This window comes from Anser cygnoides, chromosome 11 (assembly GCF_040182565.1).
Source record: "Anser cygnoides isolate HZ-2024a breed goose chromosome 11, Taihu_goose_T2T_genome, whole genome shotgun sequence".
NCBI classification, from domain to species: Eukaryota; Metazoa; Chordata; class Aves; order Anseriformes; family Anatidae; genus Anser; species Anser cygnoides.
In genome coordinates this window covers 11,361,619-11,384,416 of record NC_089883.1, presented here as the reverse complement: position 1 = coordinate 11,384,416, position 22,798 = coordinate 11,361,619, and the positions used below count along the sequence as shown (strand labels likewise).

At 49.1% G+C, this 22,798-nt stretch overlaps 1 protein-coding gene across 2 annotated transcripts; it reads left to right on the top strand.

Moving 5' to 3' along the window:
* Window positions 1–1,161: 1,161 nt before the first annotated feature.
* SORD (sorbitol dehydrogenase) lies at window positions 1,162–22,699 on the top strand. Of its 2 annotated transcripts, none has more exons than XM_067003611.1 (9): window positions 1,162–1,377; window positions 5,154–5,187; window positions 5,909–6,073; window positions 8,244–8,403; window positions 10,708–10,826; window positions 11,283–11,348; window positions 17,541–17,671; window positions 18,488–18,609; window positions 21,426–22,699. In XM_067003611.1, the coding sequence occupies exons 1-9, from the start codon at window positions 1,318–1,320 to the stop codon at window positions 21,589–21,591; spliced, it is 1,023 nt and encodes a 340-aa protein (XP_066859712.1). In that variant the 5' UTR covers window positions 1,162–1,317; the 3' UTR covers window positions 21,592–22,699. The 2 variants fall into 2 exon arrangements, with proteins under 2 accessions (XP_066859712.1, XP_066859710.1); XM_067003609.1 differs by having other exon boundaries at window positions 1,176–1,377; window positions 17,496–17,671.
* The last annotated feature ends 99 nt before the right edge of the window (window positions 22,700–22,798 follow it).

The following is a 22,798-nucleotide window of genomic DNA, read 5'->3' as shown; positions in this document are numbered from 1 at the left end:
GCTATCGCAAGGGGACTCCGAGAAATGGGAGTGGTTTCAAACAGAGAAATTATCCGGGACAAACATTGAGCCTGTGAGAAATTTCCTGTGACAAAAGGAGGGATTAGGCTGCATGGAAATCGCCAGCTTCATAGGCATCCCTGGTCATGCTTGATTCTGGACAACTCTGCTTATTCAGGGTTTTATTTGAAAATCAGCGGTTTTCTCTGCAAAGCGTAGTTTGGAGGCTAACAGCACTACGTCCCACAAAGGGGAGCCATGAGCTGGTGCCTCAAAAAAACGAGCGTGTGCAGGAGGAGGTGGCCTCTCACCGTCTTTCTGCAATTTGCAGAAATGTAAATACTCTGGCTTGTTCCACTGAGGACTCAGCAGGAGCTGTATTGGTGTGTAAACACTGAGTAACACATTTCATCACGGCTTCCCTCGTACACACACTCCTGCGCTTGTTATAACCACAGGGACTGCTCATGGCCACTAATTACAAGCTGACTATTGCTCCGATAAGCATTGCCATGAATGACTGATACAGCTGACCCTGATATGAAGACGAGAAACGTTATCAGCCCCGGTCTGCCTTCAAGGTCACATGCAGTTACAAAAACAAAAGCAAGTTCATAGATACTCCCATTCCTGTAAACAAGCAAATACAGCAGGAAAACGTAGTAGCATTAGAAATTCAAGTTATTTTTAAATGGTTCTGTCAACTGTTGCATGACACATCCTGAGCATTTTTTATTATTATTATTTTTCCAAGGAAGTGCCAGTTCAAAAAGCTTTCGCTTCAGGCTGCTTGGGGACACTGGCGTGAACGACCTCCTTGATATCTCTGCCAACTCCGCTCGCAAAAGATCCCAGGTGGAAAAGCATCTTATCCCTGAAACCTCCTGAAATCTCAAGCTTTTTCCCAAAAAGCGATCCTGGCCACCGAGCTCTCCTCGTCCAAACGATGCTCAGACGAGCGCTCCGCGTGGCGCAGGCCAGGCCTCGGGCCCGCACTTCGCCGACTTCCTGCCGAATTCCGCGGGGTGCCCCCGCTCGTCTCGCACCGGGGGGACGAGGCCCGAGGCAGGGCCGGGGCTGGGGACACCGAGCCCGCTCTCCCCCGCCGCCCGCGGGTGCCGGGAGGGCGGAGCGGGGCTCCCCGGCTGCCCCCGCGGAGGGACGAGCCCCGGCGGCGGAGGGGCCGCGGGGCCCGCGGGGCCTGGGGGCGGCGCCGGGCCCTGCGCGGAGGGCGGCCGGGGGCAGAGGGCGGCCCCGCCGGCGGAGGCCCCGCCGCCGGCCCTTGGACCCGGGCGCCGAGCCGAGCCGAGCCGAGCCATGGCGGCGCCGGGGCAGAACCTGGCCGTGGTGGTGCACCGAGCCGGGGACCTGCGCCTGGTACGGGCCGGGGGGGAGCGGGCCCGGGGCTCGGCTCGGCTCGGCGGGGCCCGGGCGGAGGGACCGGGACCGGGAGCGGGGCTCGGGGACGGCCCCGCTGCGCCGCGGCCGGGCCCGGGCTGGCGGCGGGGGGGGGGGGAAGCGGGCAGGGCCCGCGGGGCCGGGGGGAGGCGGCGCGGCCTCCCCGGGGCGCCCGGCGGCGCACAAGGCGGCAGCGGCGCGGCCTGCGCTGGGTGGAAGGAGGGGACGGAGCCCCTGCTCCCGGCGGGCACTCCCGAGCAAAGGCGTTCCCAGCAAGCGAGAGGTGACATGCTGCTGCCGGCTGCCGCACGCAAACGCTGCTCGGCAGGAGGGTTCGGAGGAGCCGAGCCCTGTGCGCCTCTCAGCGCAGCCTTGCAGGCGGGCAGGGGGGCGTTTGCTTTTCACCGGGGCTTCAAACTGTGCCTGCTTCTCCGGGGCGCTCCCGGGTGGCGAGGCGGGTGTGGGGCTGCCGGGGGTTTGTACCTCGGCGGTTCGGTGTGTGCCAAGTCAGAGCGGTGAGGTTTGCGTGGACAAACAGTGACAGGCAGTTTTCTGTACAAACGGAGTTGGCAGGAGAGCTGTCACGAACTTTGGACACCTAAGCAGCTCGCCTGGGGGGCTGATTGCTAAGGAAACAGTTGATTTTTTACCATATCTGCACAACACAAGCAGCACGTGCCAAAGGCCAGGCGGTGTTCGTGTGGGTAATTCCTGCGTGGCTCCCTGCCAGCTTTGACACATCTGCAGTCTTCGCTTGAAGAACGTACGGCAGCGGCCTGACTCCTACTAGGAGTAAAAGGCATTGCCACGGGAAGTGAGAATTGGGTCGGTCCCTCTATTGGAGGAACACGTTCCCAGAGTCGTGCGATTCAGAAAGGTGTATGAGACTTGTGACAGCGGATGCTGGCTCATCCCATCTGTGTTGTGGTTTCTGAAGGGGCTTACACCCAGACATGAATTTTCTTTGGGATTTTCTTACTGCTAGAGACATCAGAGGTGGTCATCAGTGCTCCCCTGGCACTGCGGGCAGCCCTCCCGAGCTGTGATCCTCTCAGGCTTCTCTGTGTTTCTTTGCCACAGCGTGAATGGCCCTCATAGCTTTGCCCCACTGATCACGTAAGGAGTTTAGACAGTAAACTCTGAGCTTTTTATCTGCATTATTGATGGCTAAAGTTAGGTGAGACATCTTTCCTGTAATGCGCACCCCACACCCTTCTTCAATCCTGGGCACCTGTTTGCCATCGGAGAGTCACCGTGAGTCATTCAGTAGCTGGGCTGTGTTATGTGAAAATGTATTGGCGTCTGTTTTGTTAATTCTTCTCTAGATCTTGTACAGTTGCAATGGGCTCTCATTTGCTGCCACCTCAGGTTGTATTGTTTCTCATGCATTTACCATGTCTTCACTAAATATGTCTCCTTTCACAGAAAACGTTTGCTACATCTCCTTTACTTCCTCACTTACACCTGTTGCTGTCTCTGAACTTCTCCATGAACAATGGACAGCAAACAGAATGTGTGTCCAGAAAATGCTTCCAGCTGGGTCACTCTATTTTTTACAAATCCGGCTGGAGGATTCACTTTCCACCAAAACATCTTGTTTTCAGTACAGATATTACTGAAGAAAGAAATATTTTTTTTTTTTTTGAGAGGGGAGCTGTGAAATCCCACATATACATTTTCAGCCAAAAGTTGGCTTTTTTTTTTTTTTATTTAATCTCTAGCCATGGACTGTTCTGTTTGATCTCTTTGAGATATCTGAGGCAGTCTGTACCTTTGATGTGTTACCAGACTGCACACACATTAGACGTTTTTTACATAAGGGGCTACATCTAGATCAACTTCTTTTAAAACTGATGTTCTGTACTGTGTCCTTGGTGGGACAAAACAAACATCCCCCACAAACATAAGTGCAGTTCTAAGCATTGAAAATTTCAGTAGGTTGGGCTGTGCTTCAGTTTATGTTCTCGTCAACAGAATTTGGGCCATCCTGACCACAGGCAGCACTGTAGCTATTCGGCAGGTGTTTTAATAGAGCTGCACTGTGTGAGCTGCACATATGCATCAGGTTTTGTCCAGCTTTCCCTTCCTTGCCCCATTTACGCGTCCCCTGGTTCTCAGTTGTGATGCAGTCCCTGTGTAATCAGTCGGCGGGGTTGCGGTCTTGGTAACAGATGAGCTTCAGGATTGTTGTGTCTGTTTTTGCACTCATTAAATTTCATTTTGTTGCCAGAATTTTAATTTTCTAGATTTTTTTTGCTTTTCTGATATTTAGATTAGTGAAGTACGATGAATGGGTTGAGAAGTATCGCCGGGGTTGAGAATGCAATTTAATTAGCTTAAATGCAAAACAGCACTCCTCAAAAGCAGGGAGGAGTACCCCACTTTCTCTGCAGTAGAGCAGCAGAAAATCCCATGTTGTTGTGTGGCAGCTTCTAATTGGTGTAGTTAGAAGCTATAAAGTGATTGTTCATCGCATGAATCCAGGCGTCAATTGCCTTGCTAAGATGCTCTTGCAGAAAGATACAGCCAGAGGTAACGCTGCAAGGGACGATAACCAGCCATGGGCTCACTGTTGTGATGTCCACCAAATTCTTCCTATTAGCTGCAGGTTTTAAACAGGAGCCCTGTCAATAAGAGGTCTGCTCAAAGGTCTTGTGCTCAGTTTTGGGCTGTGGGCAAAGGGCGTGAGGATGCATGAAGATGTGAGCAGCAAGTGGGTTCTAAAGAGTTCGTGGTTAGCACAGCAAACTTTGGTGGGGACTTTCTTAGAGGTGTGACCCTAAAGGTGGGTTTTAGGTGGATTTCTTGTTGATTTGAAAACAAATGGAATGTATTCCCATTTTCTTTCTTGAGGTTAGGAAGAAATGTATGGCTGAGCCTGTTTAAAGCAGGGAAATTCGTGGGTCCTTTCTGTGTTGCAGTAGTTCCTTCACCCTAAACTTCAGAGGTGTTTGGAAGTGCTGTGTGCAGTGGTGCAACATTGCATCATGCCGTCTTGGTGTTGTAAAACCCAACAAAATTATTCCTTTGTCTTTTGAAGTAGCTGGGGGAGTTCAGTGAAGAAGAAATGTTTTTAGACCTTTGGGGTGGAAGGATGACTTGTGGCCAACAGCCAGCCCTCTGCAACTATTTCTATAAGCCGGCATTTATCATTTATCCCATGCAGATCTGTCATGCCAATTACAAGAAGACATGACTTTAAATGTGGTTTACACTATATTTACAATTGTTTTATACAGTTAGTTGTTATTCTATAGTAAAAAATATTTTCTGTTATTTATAATATTACAGACATTGAAATATTACCACTTCACAGAAATACATAGCTCGGAATCTTCCCGATTATGTAAGATTGATTTTTTATTTATTTTTTTTCAGTGAGTGGGGTGAGGGCTTCAGCTGAAACTTGAGGCTGTGCCAGGGCAGGAAGGTTTAGTACATGGCTCTTGTCTGTGCAGGGAAGGGGAAGTTACTGCAAAGTAAGTTAGAGAGTGGGTTTACAAACTGACTGTGCTCATTCCTGGATGCTCACGTTACGCCTCTGTGCAAGAAAAATAAGGTGAGCTTAGCGAGGAAGTGTGGACTGCACATTTATATCCTGCCTTGTTCCACAGCAGTGTCTTACCAAGCAGGCAGAACCAAAAACCTGATCAGCATGTGGACTTGACTGATGCAACCTGGACTGACTTTCCACAAGGTTTTCCCGTTGCTGTGCACAAGCACCTGAATCCCTTTCTTTTTCTGTTTGTCCACAGGAAAACCGTCCGATCCCAGAACCGGGTCCCAATGGTAGGTCTAGAGGTGACTGCTTCTGCCTGCTGCCTTTGCCAGTCTGTTTTCTTTTCTCATTCTCTTTTGTATCTCCATGGTACTATAAAAATAAAATATTTCTGAGAAAGTATAAAATAATCCAAGAAAAAAAAATCTGCAGCTGAAGCAGATAATGCTGTGTTTCCCTTTGAAAAGAATTGCTGGAGCAGCCACAGATACATCCCATTATCCAGCTTTTTTTTGCATCCCGTTTCATCAGTTCATGTATTTGACATGACACAGCTCTTGGGACTGGTCAAGTGATCTAATTGTAGGACTAAATATTAGTAGACCAGGTGTATAGGCTGATAGGAATTTGATTCACTAACTCTCTCCAGGGATGAAATTGTAGCTTAGGGAGAAATTAAATGGGCTTGCTCTTTTCTTTTTGCTCCAATAATAGTCGTGCCCCTCCTAGATTGTACTAGCTTTCATTGACAGGGGTCTCCCCATATTTTAAGCTTTCCTGAGGTGCAAATCCTTCTGTAGTTTTATATTTCAGCAGGCGTCTCATGAATATGCCATCTGTCCTAAAGCGTGTATGTGTGGTTCTGGTACGTTTATTCAATGCTGGTAAATGTGGATGTTTCATCGCTGGTTTGGCCATGGTTCTGGGGTGCAGGGACAGCAAACATGACTCTCTCCCAGTGCTCAAGAAGGTAAGTTTTTCTACAAGGTACTTTTCATCCTGTTCTGGCAGAGGTCCTCCTGCGGATGCATTCTGTTGGGATCTGCGGATCTGATGTGCACTACTGGCAGCATGGTCGAATTGGGGATTTTGTTGTAAAGGATCCTATGGTGTTGGGGCATGAAGGTTCCGGGACTGTCGTCAAAGTGGGATCAGGAGTAACTCATCTGAAACCAGGTGACAGGAATCAAATTTCTCTTTTTATTTGCTTTCCTGCTAATCGGTTCCTGTGAATGCAGTGATAGCAGGCTGTGCCTTTCCGTGGTAGTGATTTATCTGCTGTGAGCTGCATGGTCTGACCTTCTCCTTCCAAGAGTGCTGCAGTGCTATGCATCACCCAACTTGGCTGCAGTGGCGTATGGTGTTTTTTAGGAATATCTTGATATCTTACTATATCTTGAGCTGCTCTGATCTTATTTTAATGCAGGTCAGAGTGCACAACGATAAAAGGTGCCTTTTGAATAAGCTAGAGAAAGCTTCAGAAACCATGTACTCTTGCCAACAACCTGCTGTTAATGTTTTTTTCACTGTGTGTGTTTGTGAAGGAGCAATGGACCTCCTGCAGTGGAGAGAGGTCACTGGAGCAACTGGACCAGGCCCTGTGTTGTGACCTCTACAGTTTGCTGTGCTCATGAATGTCCTAGAAAATGGAATTTTGCAGTTTGCTGATGACAGCAAGTTAGGCGGAGTGAAGAGGACAAGGGAGAGTTAGTAGGCATTGCAGAGAGACTTTAAGGGTGCCTGGGCAATGGGGTGCAGGTGAAATTCAATGCAGATAAACATAAAGTGGTGCCCATGGCAGAAGAAAAAAAACCAGCTTTGTACCTTAAAATGATGGGCTGACCATCACTGCTGACGAGTGAGGCTGTTGGCTCCGACACAGTGCGTGGGGTTGTTGGCTCAGTAAGGGAGAAAATGCAAATCAGCGTTAGGAAAGGCTCAGAGGCTCAGAGTATGTCATTGCACCCTGTGTGCACCCCCACATCTGGAGCTCTGCATGCAGGTCTTTTCTCCTCCTTTCCATAGCAATGTAAAAGAAGTGAAAAAGATTCAGAGGACAACGAGGTGGTCGGAGATGTGGAGCAGCAGATCATTGACAACTGACTAAGCTAGGAGCTCAAGCTAGGAGCTAAATGGACAACTCCAGGTTACATGACAGACGTCTGAAAGCTGATGGAGGACAGGGAGAGGGTTGTAATATTAAACAACCTTTGTTTTCTAAAGATTATAATTCTTAAATACTATCTTAAAGATAATAAAGATCACGTTTTCTCTGGTTCTTCCAATGTAAGAGCAAAGGACAATAGAATCTGGGTGTGGTGTTCACCTAAGATGTAGCAGACCTACCGGTCTCCTTGGCAGAGGATCATGAAAGATGATAAAAGATTACGTGGTGGAAGTTGACAGAGAAATTGGTGAGGGTTGCTAAATACAGAGAAACCACATGCTTGCGAGTCCCCAGAAGTGAATGTAATGAGGCTGGGAGAACATTCAGCATATCCTGCTCCTCTTCTTACTGGATGTTCCCTGTGTGCCATATCTCCAACGGTGTAGTGGGCTAGAATGGATCTTTACTTTGATCCATCCTCTTGTTTGTCACTGTGCCTGATTAAGAGCCTGGTGGAGAGGTATACTGAGAGATTTGGCATTGGCTGGCTTCCTCTGCCAAATAAAAAGGGCTGTCTTGTGTCCCTTGTGTACTTGCAGGTTGCAATGTGGTCCCACTGTTGTCTACCTTAGTCCATTCTGCCTTGTAATTGCAATTAAATAATTATTCTTTGTCCTGCAATGTGTCCTTCCAGCCACCTGGACTACAGTATTGTAGCATCAAGATACCTCTGTTCCCTGTTGAGTTCTGCCTGGTTCCTGGGTGCCACTTCTGCATCTTGAGTTCCCCTGCCAAGGAGCAGGTCTTTCCAGCTGGCAGCTTGGTGGCCAGCAGAGCTCCCCTGCTCTGGCATAATTATTTCCTGTTCTGACTAGAGATTCTGAACAAAATGTGATCACCATGCGATTGCTTGGGGTGAGGGCTGCCTTTTCATCTGCTAAGATTGAGTGCATGGCAGCTGGAGAGAGGTTTGTATGTGACTGAGCCTCCATCTGCTCGGTGTCTGTGCCTCCGAAACACCAACTCTTTTCATGTAACTGTGAAGATCTTGGTGGTGAGGCCACTGTAAAGGAAGTGTTAGGAACTTGCCTGCTGTGTGCAGTGTGATCTTTCTCAGTTAGCAGATGTCCCTCATGCTTCTGTGCCAGGGTTTCATGCTCTCTTCTGTGGTTGTTCTCAGCTACTTGTACCTGTGTGCCCACCTTTTCCCTGACTGACAGTCTCCTTTCATCCTGGCAGGTGATCGAGTGGCCATCGAGCCCGGCGTCCCGAGAGAAACAGACGAGTTCTGCAAAACTGGCCGCTATAACCTGTCTCCAACCATCTTCTTCTGCGCGACGCCTCCTGACGATGGGAACTTGTGCCGCTACTACAAGCACAGTGCCAGTTACTGCTACAAGTCAGTCGCTGCGCCCTCTGCGGAGCAATAGATACTCCCCGGGGGGAATAGCTGAAGCAATTGCCCTTGGCCCTTTTGAGTGTCACAGTGAGCGTTCTTTACTTGAACACAATTTTTATTGCTTTCTGATCCATGAGTAACACGTATAAGGCTCGGATGGTAGCCACTTTGCAAAGGGTTTATCAGGCAGGTGTAGCTATCCCCTCTGGTGCCAGACATAAACAGACATTTCTAGCATGTTTCTTGGGATGTCACTGTTGTTTTACCCTATAATTACTTTCCTTTTCTTATTTGGTCCCTGCCTTCGATTTCTTTTCTGTTGTCTTTTTATATCTTTGCCTTCTTACACCGGTGCCTGAAGGTCTTTGTCTGGTTGTTTGAGCTGAGCTGGCTTTATTGTTGCTTCTTAGGAAGCACTGTATCAACTGCTGACACTTCGCTCTAGCATTTGAAACAAAGTCATCCTAGTTACAGCAAAAGAGGAGGAGAAAGCAGTGTCCTTGCTAAGCTCATCTTTTTATGTGCCCCTGAGAGGCTCCACTAAGCTGCCAGCATCACACATCAGTTTTCATATCCACTTGATCAAACTTGAGTGTGTTTTTAATTGTGGCAGGACTGACGCGTTTGCTTAAACGCAAGTGTGTGTTTAAGTCCTCTGGCAAATTAATATGTTAGAAATTTGCATAAGCCTCTGCAACGTTGTACCCACCTAAATATATTTACACAGGGAGTTAAAATAGTGTAAGGTAGTGGTCGTATGAGACTGGTCTCTCTCTGGAGCTTTTGTTTCTCAGACTGCGTGGAGCTTGTTCTTCCATGAGAAGGAAGGGAGGAGCAGCTCCTTGCACATCCTCAGGATTTGTCTTTGGTGTCTGCAGAGGTAGCGTTCAGGATCAAGTTATCCTGAAGGAGGCATTTGAATGCTTTTACTTCTCATGAGAGTCTTCAGGCAGGAAGCTCCTTTCTAAGTGGGTCACAGGCAGCTGCTGCAGAATGAGATGCTGGTCTGCATGGGCCCAGCTTCTTGCTGCCCAGACCCCCTGTCACTGGTTCTTGTGTTCCAGTAAAATAACATTTGCTAACAACATATCACAAGTTTTTGCTTGGGAGGAACTGGCTGGTTTGTAGCTGTCTTCTAAGGAAAGATCTGCTTTTTTTCCCCCAGTGTGAATAACTGGGGATATTACTTGGCTAAACGTTTTTGCTTAAGCTGTGAAATACAAAGCCTGGTGCTCCTGGGTTCAGCTCAGCAATGCCATGGCCATCTGAAGCAGAGCATCAAGAGCAGGAAGTTGTTCTGCACAGATTTTCCAAGAAAAGTTGATGGTAGAGCTCAGTGGGCTTTTGCACATTTGGGCAGGTATTGTCTGTCCTTCTGAAGGATGTTATGCCAAGCTCTCAGGCAACCAAACTCTTGGAGTCAGCCTCCTGGAGATAAGGGACATGTGGATGTCTTACAGCTGCCTTCCCATAACTGTCATTTACGTTACTTTGGCTTCTTTTGGCCTGGCTGATCTCTGACCTCAAGCTTCCCAGGACTGTCCTGGTACCTGCTGTGTGAGAGGCCACACTGGTGGTTTTCTGGAAGTCTGGGATTTATTTGTCACTTCAGAGGAGTTTCACACCACTCTGCTTTTTTCTGTCACTTCTGCTTGCTGCATTACACTGCTGTTTCTGTCCAAAAGGTGTTTTGATACCTTCTGTACACATTTACCCTGGTTGCTGGGAGGGTGCACAGCTGAAACCAGTCCACTGTTTGAAACACTTGATGCATCATATCCAGGGCACAATGAGGAGAGCTGGTTCTGGCTGCCTTTGCTTTACGTGTCATTGCCATTGGCTTGTTGCAGGCAGCAAGATGTTTGCTGAACTGTGGAGGTAGATGACTTGGCCCAAATGAGGGGGCTGGGATCTCACCGATGGGTCCCAGATGTAGCGCAGCATTTGGGGTGATGCATTTGCAGCTGTGTGGTTTATTCCAAATGGAAGGAGCAGCAAAAGAGTTTTAGTGTTGACTTGCCAAGCACCAGACAGATGGTATGGGGAAGTTTGTGGGTCCCTCTGTTTGGTGCTTAGGCAGACCTCATTGGTAAATGGCTGAAATGTACTTGATGGTACTTCAGAGTGGGGAAAAAAGAAAACATAACCTGGAATGCCTTCCAGCCCTGCACCTCTCAGGCCATGGGTAAGAGTGTATTTTGCAGCTGTGATTTAGACCCGTGTTTGGTTTTCAGGTATCACTGCTTTCCTCATCACCTTCATAAACCTCCTCGGTGACTGTTGTTTTGTGTCTGGCTCTTGCAGGCTTCCAGATAATGTCACCTTTGAAGAAGGGGCCCTTATTGAGCCCCTTTCGGTGGGAATCCATGCCTGCAAAAGAGCGGGAGTCACTCTGGGAAGCAAAGTCTTCGTGTGTGGCTCTGGTATGGTGGAACATACTCAGTCCTTGGGTTCTCTGCCAGCTGTGGTGTGGGGGGCGATGGACAGGGTGCACGCTGTGGTTCTAGGCTCAGCTGTAAGTGTGGGTCATGGCAGAGTTACGGGGGTGCCGCGGGTCCTCAAGTCTGTTCTTGCCCATGCTGCGCTATAACGCTGCATTTCGAGCAGCCCGAAGACAAAGTACAAGGGGCACACTGCTCCTTCCACCTTGAGGGAGCAGAGGATTGGGTGGTGTTTTCATTGCAGAGTCCCTCTTGTAGCAATACTTTGTCTCACTACCCTGGGATTGAGGTGATGCTGTGATCCCAGAGCTGCCCACCTGGAAACACTTTCAGAGCTTCCTTTAGCCCAAGAACATGGCGAGCTCTGGGCACCTTCAGAGCCTATGGCTGGTGCTGTCTGACAGTTGTATATGTTCTTTTCCTCCCCTTTGTACCCAGGACCAATTGGCCTTGTTAATGTGATTGTTGCCAAGATGATGGGTGCAGCAACTGTGGTAGTTACAGGTAAGTTCTTTAAACACTTACTAGTGTGCCTTTTTCCCATAATACAGCAAACACTTTGACTAGTTCCTTAATATTCCATTGGGCATCCCAAGCACATCTCATTCCCCAGGAGAAGACATTGATCTTTGCACTAATTGGAATCTATAAAACATACAGGTTGCAACTGGTATTTCTCTGCTAGGTCAGCGGACCAGGCTAATTACTTCTCCTTTCTAGCAGAGACAGGTTGTGCGGGTGGAGTTGCTACAGTGCTTTAAGAATAAACCAGAGGCTAGTGAGTGGTCCTTGGATCAAGCCCTAGACTTCTGTCAGACTTTGAGGAGGTCTATTGAGAAGAGGCAATGCATCTGTATGACAGGCCTTGTAGTTACAGATGCTGTTCTTGCTCATGGTGCCTCTGATCACTGGCTCTTTTCTTTTTATTTCTGTTTTGATCTCTTCTTGACCTCAGCTTTCAGCTTTTGGTTTGTGTTGTGCCTTTGATTTATAGATAAAGTTTTCTTGCTTATTATATTTCGTGCTTATTATATTTTCCTCTTCTATGTCATGCCTATAAACATTAATTTTATCTGCTTCTAATCTTCACCTTGATAAGGCAGGCAGATCCAGCATATTTTATACCCTGCTTGGTGCTATTCTTGGAACTTTGCTACGAGCAGAGTTTTATCTCTTGTTGTGCTAAGTGGTGGCCTGTACATAGTATTTTCACAGTCCTTTCTGTGTCCAGCCACATTGTCCCTCTCCAGTCCTCCTTTGCTGTTCTTGCTGCTGTCCTGCTGGGGGGTTCATTTTCCACTGGTTATCTGCAGTGATCAAAATGGCCTTTTCAGGCTCCCTGCATTTCAGAAATCCTGTGTCCTGGAGATATCTAGTCCAACTAGTGCTTGCTGCCATGTTTTTGTTTGGCTCGGTCTGGATAACCTCTGAAGTTGGGGAACCCACCTGTCTGGGTACCTATTCCAGGACTGCACCACCTCCTAATGAAGAAGCTTTTCCTGGGGCCCATTCTGAACCTCCCAGACTGCAATTTGTGGCTCTTTCCCTTTTCATTTTCTGCAGCAACTGAAATGAGTTTGTCTTCATCCTCTTTGCAGCTGTTGGTTGCAGACAGCTGTTCGATCCCCCCTTCTCTTTGCCATGCTAACCCAGCCCAGCTCCCTCCACCTCTACTCAAAGGTCAAGCTCTTCTCTGCGTATCTTGCCCAGAAGAACTGACAGCTGGAGTAACCTCATAAGGTTCCCTCATTAAAATTTCCACCTGAACATGGCCTGGAAATGGTATTTCCATCTCCCACTGCTACTCTTTGAACCTTTCTGAGTGATGGTGGCTGGGAGGAGCAGTTACAGGTATGACTAGACAACAAGCAGAGGTTGCTGAAGTGTTCATAGGATGAAGTCCCAACCTGGTCCTTTCAGAAGGCTGTTCCTCAATCTTTCTGCTTTGAACGAAGCTTACTTTGACCTCTCAGTTATTGTTTTCCAGTCTTCAAGTTGAGAGACAGAATTAAGGTTCCACCCTCTTGCCTTTGCGGAAGCATCCTTCAGTAGTAGCTTGTGTCAAAACCTAAGGCAGATTATTGCCTTCTCCTCCCCAAATCCTCTTGCTGCCGAGTCTGGGGCATATTTTGCTCTGCTGGCCCCACCCTGCTGGGGTGTGCTTAGTGGATGTAATCAGTCCAGGCCTTACGTTTTGCTAAGTGTTGTCATCTGAGGATGATGGTTGCTATAGCAGGAAGATCAACTCTACCTCTTGAATCACATCTGAGGAACCTTGCTGCAGAGCTGAGCTGGTGCTGGGGCTGGTGGGTGACCCAGTCCTTGGGTGGGGAAGGGACTGGTGAGCTGGCAGGGGGTGGTAGGGCTGCTGGTTCATCCTGCTGCCGCAGCCCTGCTCCTGTCTGGTCATATTCTTCCCTGCAGAGCAGGGAGCTGCTGTTGCCTCAGTTTGTGAACTGCTCCTGGGGCCTTTGGCAGTCAGATCTGAACAGTACGTGCCACCGGGCTCCAGGCGGCCATAAGAAACCAGGTACCGTTCCTGGTACCTGGTTTGTAGGGTGAGCAAGCTTGGCTATGTGAATTAAACCCTTTTTATCTTTGAGCCTTTGTCTAGCTAATGATCTGGACCTGTAGGCATCTCCACATCCCCCACCTGGCAGGCTGAGATGCTCGAAGACACCCGTGTAGGTGCTGTCTCTAGTCAAATATTTGTACATTACACGAGCTGAGAAAAGAGTTTAGTTTGGCTTGTTGCCTCTGGGGAATTTGCTGTGCTTCTCAAGGAACTGCTTTTTGCGTCAGCTTCAGGAGCCCATACCTGTGAGGTGACTGTCTGCTCACAAAGGCTCTCTTGTCCTTTGCTATCAAATTCTTTTAATTCACCGCACAGAGCTTTTATGATGTGTTTGTCTGTGAAGAGCTTTGTCTGTGCAGCACACTGAAAGCTCATTATTTTAAATGTTTGTGTTTGTTTTGAAAAATTACACGCAAATGTAGAAATAGCTAGAAGAGCTTTCTTCTGACCTGGGGAGAACTCACCTCCTATGACTGTATTGAGTGCCTTTGGCATAGCTGGATTCAGTGAATTTGAGAAAGCTTCATCGCTGCTGAGGGGTCGGGTCCCTTCTCTGTGACTCCTTAAGAAAGGCTGGCTTTTCCAAGAGACTTAACAATTGGCCATACCTTTCCCAAAGGCTTGTGTGAACCAGAACTTGGCTTTCTTACTAGCTATGGCAGCTTACCTGGTACAAAGTATTAGTTCTTCTGATAACCTTTGCACTTCTCCCAGAAGGCTGACATTTTTCCTTTTTGGGAGGCTTTTGATGTATTTAATGACTGGTGGTTGGGTGCTGAAGCTGAATTTGTGCATGGCTCCTTGTTTCCTATTCTCTAGGATCTACAGCTTTCTCCACTCCATTGCTAAGGGTGTGCTTGATATTTATGGGCAACCTTCTCCTGTCCTGCTGCCTTGCTGTGGACACTGTTGTTGCTCTGAAAAGCTGCTTTTCTCCTTAAAGGCATGTAAAAGAGCAGCCTTATACCCAGCAAGTGAAGTGACAGTTTGGGTATTTGTATGACAGTATCAGGCTGTCTTGCTTTGCTCTGTCACTTAAAGTACACTTAATATTTCCTAATTAAGGGAAATTATTCCGCTTGTACTGTATAAGTCTGAAGTCCTGGGTGCCAATGCCTCTGAAAATCCTGGAAGTCAATGTTAGGGAAGATGAATAACTGGACTGAATGCAGCTCCTTTATGAAGGATGATCAACATAGAATATGTAACAGCTTCAAGGATATTTGCTGGTTAAATTTACTTATTGGCTTAAGTACGATTTGATAACTTCTGTGGGAGTAGAGACACAAGACTGGGCCACTTAGTCTGGCAGTGAAAACGTTAATTAGCTCCAGCAGCCAGGAAGTGAAAACAAATTTCTGCCTAAAGGCAAGATGCAACCCTTTAATTCTGTAATTGAACAGTTGCCCAAGAGCTATGTGGGGTTCTGCCACAGTAACGTTTAGAACCTGAACGACTCCGTCCTTCAAGTGTCTGAGCTCTGGACATTACGATAGCCTTCTCATTTGATAATGTGCAGATCTAGCAGCTTTAGTAAATGCTGAACAGTGATTCACTTAGGCCAAGTGCACAAAGATGTTACCAGAGTCCTGACTGAGTCTGATGGTATTGTTGCTGTGTCCTGCATTCCTCTCCTATGCAAAGACTTCCTTGACAAGTGGGTCAGAAAACTAGATGCCAACTGCAGAAGTGTGGGTTTTCTCCAGAGACTTTGGAGCCTGGGAGCTCCTTTTGTGGTCAGTTTGAAATGCATTGGCTGGCAGGGTGGGCTGTCTCTTCCTTTGCTGCAGGACACCGCCTCTGGGTGTATTTCTGCCAAAGAGACAGTATAAAATACATTAGCAAATGGGTAGGTAATGCAAACGGTTGGATCCAGCTACGTGTGCTGCAGTCTGGGGTGCTTCACAGGGAGCATCCTTGCTGTACTGTGAGATTTGGGAGACACCAGCCATGCCAGGCAGAACTGCTCCTTAGCTCTTCAAGTGCTTCAAAAATACCAGCTCTTGCTGGCTCTGGGTGCAGCTCTATGTCAAGCGTGACCATACACGTGGCCCGGGGCCCAACGCTCGGAGCTTGGGAAGGGCAGAGGTGACTAATGCCTCCTGCTGCCACAGGAGAGGAAGCTCACGGCAGGGCTTCCAGGGTGATGTTGCGCTTAGTTTCCATCCTTGGGTTTTCCTACATAGTCTGCATTTTATTACCCTTTGTTCTCCCTTCTTGAAACTCCCTCCGCAGCTTTCCTGGGTGCTCATGTCGGTGGGTGTGCCTGCAGCTGGCCTCCCGAGCCCTCTCGCTGCCGGCAGGGACACGTCCATCGCCTGCCCTGGCAGTAACGTCACGTTCCCCACATGAGGAGCAGGGCAGGTCCTCTGGCCTTGCCTCCTTCCAGTGCTGGGGCTGAGTCAGAGCAGCTCGTGTCAGAGCAGCAGCCTCGCCACGGTTATAGCTCTGTCTCCAGTTCTCCTTCTCTTCTTCCTTAATAGTTTCCTCCACTCCAGCCCCATCTCTGACTTCTCTGAAGCTGGAAGAGATGCTGTGTCCTGGTGAGAAGGGTATTTTCCTCTTTGTGGTGGGTGTGCTGTGTGTCCTGGAGAGAAGTGTTCCTCTGGGAAAGGCGTGATTTTCTCTGTCTTCAAGCCTAGGACCTCTGGCAGGAGACATTGCCAACCCCTCAACCTTGGGTCTACTGCTGTAGCCCAGTTTCTACCTTCGATCCAAACTTCTTTTCTAGTGCAAACACACGCCCCTCTAGACAACTGCTTTGGCAGGCAGAGAGATCATTTCTGCCTGAGAAATGCTTCTTCTTTTCTTCTGTCCACCTCCTCATCTCTGGAGATGTCCTGATCCCCAGTGGTGCCTGAGAGGTTTGGGTAGCATCATGTGAAAGAAAGGACACACAGATCATCTGTGGGCATTGGGGAGCAAAGTCAAAGTGACCATGTCTTGGTCTGCAGATGCCCTTTAGAGAGATGTGCTTGATGGTGTCAGCAATAGCCAAGCACCTTGAGAGCCAGGGAAGGAAAATGCAAAAGAAGTGAGTGTTGGGATGTTGCCTCACTGCAGGTTAACTCGCTGAGCGTGTGCACTGTGTTTTTCATACCATCCCTTTTCACTAGTGGACTGAGGTTCCACGTGAATTAGTGAAGCTGCCTCATGAAAGGGTGATTGCCAAGAGGCACTGAGCAGCAGCAGGATTAGGCAGTGGTAGCTTTGCAAAGACACCGCAGCACTTCAAGCAGGATGAGCGTTGTTCCTGTACTGCCTTTTGCCTTTTCCTGCACTGAGGTTCCTCTGCTCTGCTGTGAGCATCAGGACTGTGGCACTCATTAGCCCAGGTCAGGCATGGCAGCACAGGTAGGATTTGTGTGCCAGTGCTTGGCCGTGGCTGTTTCTGCTTGCAGGATCGATGCACACACCCTTTGAAGTTAAGCTTGGCTTGCAGATTTGTCTTAGCACTCTGGCCTCTTGGTGCTTCGTCGGTGCTGAAGTGAATTTGAGAAATCTATGAACTGATCTTAGAAGACACACCTTGAGTCTAGTGGTGGCAGCTCTTCCTTCACTTGGACCCTGCTTCGTGTGGTGTGAATTTTGTTTGTGAGGTTTTAGTCTAGCATCTTTGAAGGACACCTTCCCCTGTAGGAAGGACTTTGGCATCTCCTGGGTCTTTCAAGTGTCTTCATTGCTCATACTTCTCTGCTTTCCCAAAAAAATGAACAGGTCTCCTCCTTACCTCCTCACTGAAGCCTGAGTGAATTTCAGGGAGGAAATGTAGATAGACTGTTTCCTTTCCTAGTTGTGTGCTGCCCTGTGAACCCATGTTCAGACCGCAGAGAAGTATGCTTCCAGCAGGGCTCCTTGATGGTGGTCATTGACTTACATCAAGGCTGGGAAGCCCTTTGGTCTGGGTGGGCTGCATAAATCCTTGAGAACTATCTTGAGGTACTTGACAGCTGGTCACCGAACGAGGTCGCCCTGCTGAGACGTCAGATGGGCAGGAAGCAGATTGCAAGCTGAGGTCCTTGCTCCCCCTCTGGTTTTTATAATGCTCCAGTTCATGACATTTTGTCTTTCCGCAGATTTATCTGCCTCTCGCCTGCAAAAAGCCAAGGAGGTGGGGGCAGATTTCACCATTCAGGTAAAGAACGAGACCCCGCAGGAGGTGGCCTCCAAAGTGGAAAGTCTGCTTGGCTGCATGCCTGAGATAACTGTGGAGTGCACAGGAGTGCAAGCCTGCATCCAGGCTGGCATTTACGTGAGTACCACTTGTCCCCAGGCTAGAGCAGTGCTGGCTTTTGCTTTCTCTTTCTGGGCTGCAGTGGTGAGTGATGGTTGTTTCACTACCCCTGTGCTTATTTCAGTCTTTTTAGTGCAGGGGAGAGAAGATGCTTGTTAGACTACAAACCAGGAGAGGTGATTCAAAAAAATTGGTCTTTGCAGACAGCATGCAGATAATTGTCTGATTTACTGTTTACCAAAGAGACCACAGTAACACCCCAGACCGAAGCATGGCAACACAGCAGCGTCAGGGAGCTGGTACAAATAGGACAGGGTCTTTCGTTATGTCCCAGTAAGGAGAATAATTAATAAAATTAATTCCATCAGGTGGAGAAAGCAGTTAAGGACAGGATAATTTGTTGTCATGAACTGCATAAAGGGAGGATGTGGAGAAGACTCTTCTTAGAGGTTGGCAGTGAAAGGACAAGAGACAAATGGGGCAGGCTGCCAAAACAAAAATTCCAGTGAAGCATCAGCCCCTTAGATGTTTTAAATCTCTGCGACTGAAACCCAAAAGTACTTATTGTACTTCTAAGTGCCAGTCATTTTTCAGAATGAGATTTAGATACCAAAATCCTTCAGGGATTTTGGAAAGATTGTTTTTAAGCCTTGTTTATCACATGTTTCACACTTAGAGCCTCCTGACAGCATCCTGCCTCTCCCCAGCTTCTCCACCGTGCCCCAGGCGGTCCATCATACAAGAACAGCTTTATTTTTTTACAGACAGCTGAGCAGGCTCTGGCGACTAATTGCATTTTGCAAAATATAATGCATTTGTGTGTCTTTTCTTCAGGCCACTCGTTCTGGTGGGACACTGGTGCTGGTTGGGCTGGGGCCTGAGATGGTGACCGTGCCCATCGTGAACGCTGCTGTGCGGGAGGTGGATATCCGGGGGATATTCCGCTACTGCAACACGTGAGTCTTGTGCAGGGCTGGGTGGGCTGATGTGTCTCTGAGTCTTTCATCCTCGATGTCCTTAAGAAATTCTTGCTCTCCACAAAGAGAGAGGGCATGGAAAAGGCTGTTTTTCCATACAGTTGGTTAAACCTCATTTCACTCACTCTGAAATACCAGCGCTGCAGTGCAGGCTGTCTGTCTGATATGTCTTGCATTCTATCCCTTGGTTCCTGGAAGAGCCCTTCACTACAGACTTGACCACAACAACCAGCCCACCTACAGTCCCATTTCACGCACCATTTGGCATAAAGAGAGGTACAGACACAAAAAAAACCTTGCTCTGTGGCAAGCAAGCAGGCCAAAATTAAAAAAAAATACGTAGTTAACATTTGTGCCTTCAACTCCTGTGCCCTGTAGAAAGGAAAGTCGAGGTACTAGAGGTGTTTTGAATGAGACTGACTTGTCCACAAGTGAGCTGACTCATTGAGAAGACTGCCTGAGAGCAACAAAGCTTTTAGCTGCTTTCAACCCTTTGTGCTGGGAGGTATCTAAGCAGCAGCTTGGCCTGGTACCGGCCCTCCACACTGCTTTGTGAAAAGCTGTCTGCATGCTGGCATCTGCCTTCCTAAGTGTTGTATTGTCCATTTTGAGGCAAAGGATATGGGGAATCTTAATTCTGGGCAAAGAGTCAGAATCCCAAATGCCACATCCTGTGCCAAGCCATGCATACCCAGCCTTGCTGGTGGTGCCTGGCTCTGCTCGCCTTGCTCGTCATGGAAGGAAACCACATCATCAGTCTTGGTGGAGATCAGTGCATACTTGCATGAGCAAGAGCCATGTTTAGTCTTCATATTTTGCTGGAGCTGAAGATATGGCATGAGCCAGTTTGAAGGCATATGCACTCTCTACGGAGAACTGAACTGCACAGCTTGCAGACAAGCAGGTCTTTGAGTGTACTGAAAGTTGGCCTAGCACTGAAGGCAGGAGAAACCCAGCTGTCCTCTTTAGTCTTGTTACGGGGCTTGAGACACAGCATTGCACATTTGCAGCCTGGCTTCTGCTCTGCTCAGAGCTTCCGTTTCTTGCTAGCTGAGCAAGAATCATTGTCTGGTCTTTAGAGGTTGATTTCCAGGAAAGCTTTATAGGATTTAGTCTTAGCCACTGCCAAGCTCCTTAAAATGAGAGATGTCTTTAAGTATGTAGTTTGGGAATTGGATTAGCTGCTGCATCTCCCATCGCTCTAATTTGGCCCATTGAAATGGAATGGCAAGGCAATCAAATTGAGTGAGTCTCTGCCAAAGAAGAGGTTGGAAGCTGACGAAATTCTCTTTTCTTCTCCCTGCACTGAGTTGGTGAGTTTGAACTCCACAGCAATCAGTCTGCAAGCAAGGAGGGAGAACAAGAGGAGAGCAGCACGCAGCAATTTTGCTTTTCATTCAGTGCTTCAAATATCCTTTTTTTTCCTGTGATTTTCACTTACTCAGCCTCTTGAGGGTGTGTATTGGGTTTATGTGGCAAGGACTTGGTAGCAGGGGGGCTGTAGGGGTGGCATCTGTGAGAAAAGCCCAGCAGCTGCCCCATGTCAGATCGGAGCCAGCTCCAGACAGTTCAAAAAGGGACCAGCAGCTGGCCAGAGCTGAGCCATGAGCGATGCTGGTTGTGCCTCTACGAGAGGAGATTTAAGAAAGGGAAAAACAAACAAAAAAACCACACAACTGCTGCACAACAGCAGCTGGGAGAGAAGAGTGAGAACCAACCCTGCAGCCTCCAAGGTGAGTGCAGCAGGAGAGCAGGAGGTGCTCCAGGCACGCAGCAGCAGTTCCCCTTCAGCCTGTGGAGAGGCCCCTGGTGGAGCAGGCTGTCCCCCTGCAGCCCATGGGTCCCACACGGAGCAGATCCCCACGCTGCAGCCCGTGGAGGAGCCCCCGGTGGAGCAGGTGGATGTGGCCTGGAGGAGGCTGCGGCCCATGGAGAGCCCCCGCAGGAGCAGGCCCCGGGCTGGAGCTGCAGCCCGTGGAGAGGAGCCCACGCAGGAGCAGGGGGTCTGGGGGGAGCTGCTGCCTGTGGGGGACCCGTGCTGGAGCAGTTTGCTCCTGGGGGATGGACCCCGTGGTACGGAGCCGTGTGGGAGCAGTTGTTGAAGAGCTGCTGCCTGTGGGCAGCCCCCACAGGCTCAGTTTGGGCAGGACAGCATCCCGTGGGAGGGACCCCACGTGCAGCAGGGGCAGGGAGGGACCGTGAAGGAGCGGTGGAGACGAAGTGTTAGGGACTGACTGCAGCCCCCATTCCTCTGTCCCCTGTGCTGCTCAGGGGCAGGATGTAGGAGAGGGTGTGTGAGGGAAGGTGTTTTTAGTTTGTTTTTAGTTTCTCACTGCTCTAGTCTGCTAGTGATGGACAATAAATGACATCAGTCTCCCTATGCTGAGTCTGTTTGCCCATGACGATAATTGTGATCTCCCTGTCCTTATCTCAACCTTTGAGCCCTTTTCATCATATTTTCTCCCCCTTTTCCTCTAAGGAGGGGAAGTGAGAGTGGCTGTGGTGGACTTTAGCTGCCCAGCGTGGTAAAAACACCCCAGGGTGAAGCACAGCCAGCTGTCTGCGTATAGCCCTGCCTGCCTTTATGGTGCTTGACAGCCTGAAGCAGTTGGCGTGTCCCAGCTCACGTACCTGATGCTTGAGGTTCCCTCTCCAGAAGATCATTTCCAGGCAAAACTCCCTTGGTTGCCTGGGCTGAGGAAATTACTGTAATGAAGCCAGGCTCCTCTATGCTCTTTCCTTAGGGCTCCAAGCTGGTGACTGCTCTCATCTTCTGCTCGCTATTTCTCTTGCAGGTGGCCTGTGGCAATTTTCTTGCTGGCATCCAAGCGGATCAATGTCAAGCCCTTGGTTACACACCGCTTCCCCCTGGAAAAGGCTCTTGAGGCATTTGAGGCCACGAAGAGGGGTGAGGGGGTAAAAGTTATGCTGAAGTGTGACCCCACTGACCACAACCCCTGATATGCCGCGGTGCCCGGCCCTCTCCCCATCACACCGCCTGCCTGAGATGTGAAGCATGAAGCCACAGGAGGCTGATGTATGGCTGATGCATGTTTACACAGTCACCTTATGCAGGCAGTGCTTTGTAATAGAGCTAAAAAATCCAGTGATAATGAGGGTGGATGGCACTGAGGGGTACATGATTCAAGTATTAGCAGGCACATACAAATGGAGAACCAATAGGAACTAGTTTGAATCAAAACACTGCTCTTTGATTAGATGGATCACACAGACGGCTCTTCTCCAGCAGACCACACATGTGGATGAGCCTGGGTCTCTCTGCGTGTGCCATACACAGCCTCCTGCGTGGCCACGGGTTTGTCTGCACAGGCAGACTGTGGGAGGCTGTCACCAGTCACACGGGTGAAGCGAGGACCGAGGTGCTTGCTGAAGCTCTTCCTACGTGGCAATCCCTGGGCAGGGAATGGCCTTGTGTGAGCACCCTGCCTTGCAGTTGCACATTCCCTCAGGGATGCTCAGGGACTGTAACAGCCTATGGAACAAAACCCAGCCAGCCTGTCTTGGCGGGGTGCATCTGTGCAGTCAGATCGTTCTCCCCATGCTCTTTACAAACAGCAAACTGCAGGCCCCAAAAGCCCAGGGCTTGGTTAAGGAGAAGCTAGGCTGGAGGCCAGCTGGGACCATATCTGCTGTGTAGTCCTCCCCCAGCAGCTCCCTGTGGGGCAGAAATGACCGCTACAGAGCGGGCTGGAGTGTTTGCAAGGACCCTGCCCTGTCTTTGGCTTGGACACCAGATCCTGGTCCTTACATGGCTCCCAAGGAAGGGCTGCTGGTGGGGGCCACAGCTTGCTTTTAGCATGGGGGGACATAGTAGGAGCACAGCATCACTCAGAGGTTTTACCACTATGAAGGAATTGTAACTCCTCGGGTGTATCAGTCCTTCCTGCTGAGTTAGTGAGCCATGAACGAGGTACTAAGCGAGGGGACACGTTGCAGGTAAAATATAATCTTAGATTACAGTCATGCTAATTTTAATACTAGGAGATCAATCTGAGATCCCTTTCTTGGGCCGGTACTGGACTTTCCACAATAAATGCTACCTACCTGGTGTCTCTGTGTCCTCTGAAGCGTGGGGTGGGTGGTTTGAAGGGGGTCTGTGACTTTGGGCCCCAGGGATGGTGTAGCACCTGGGCTGCTGTGCTGCTAA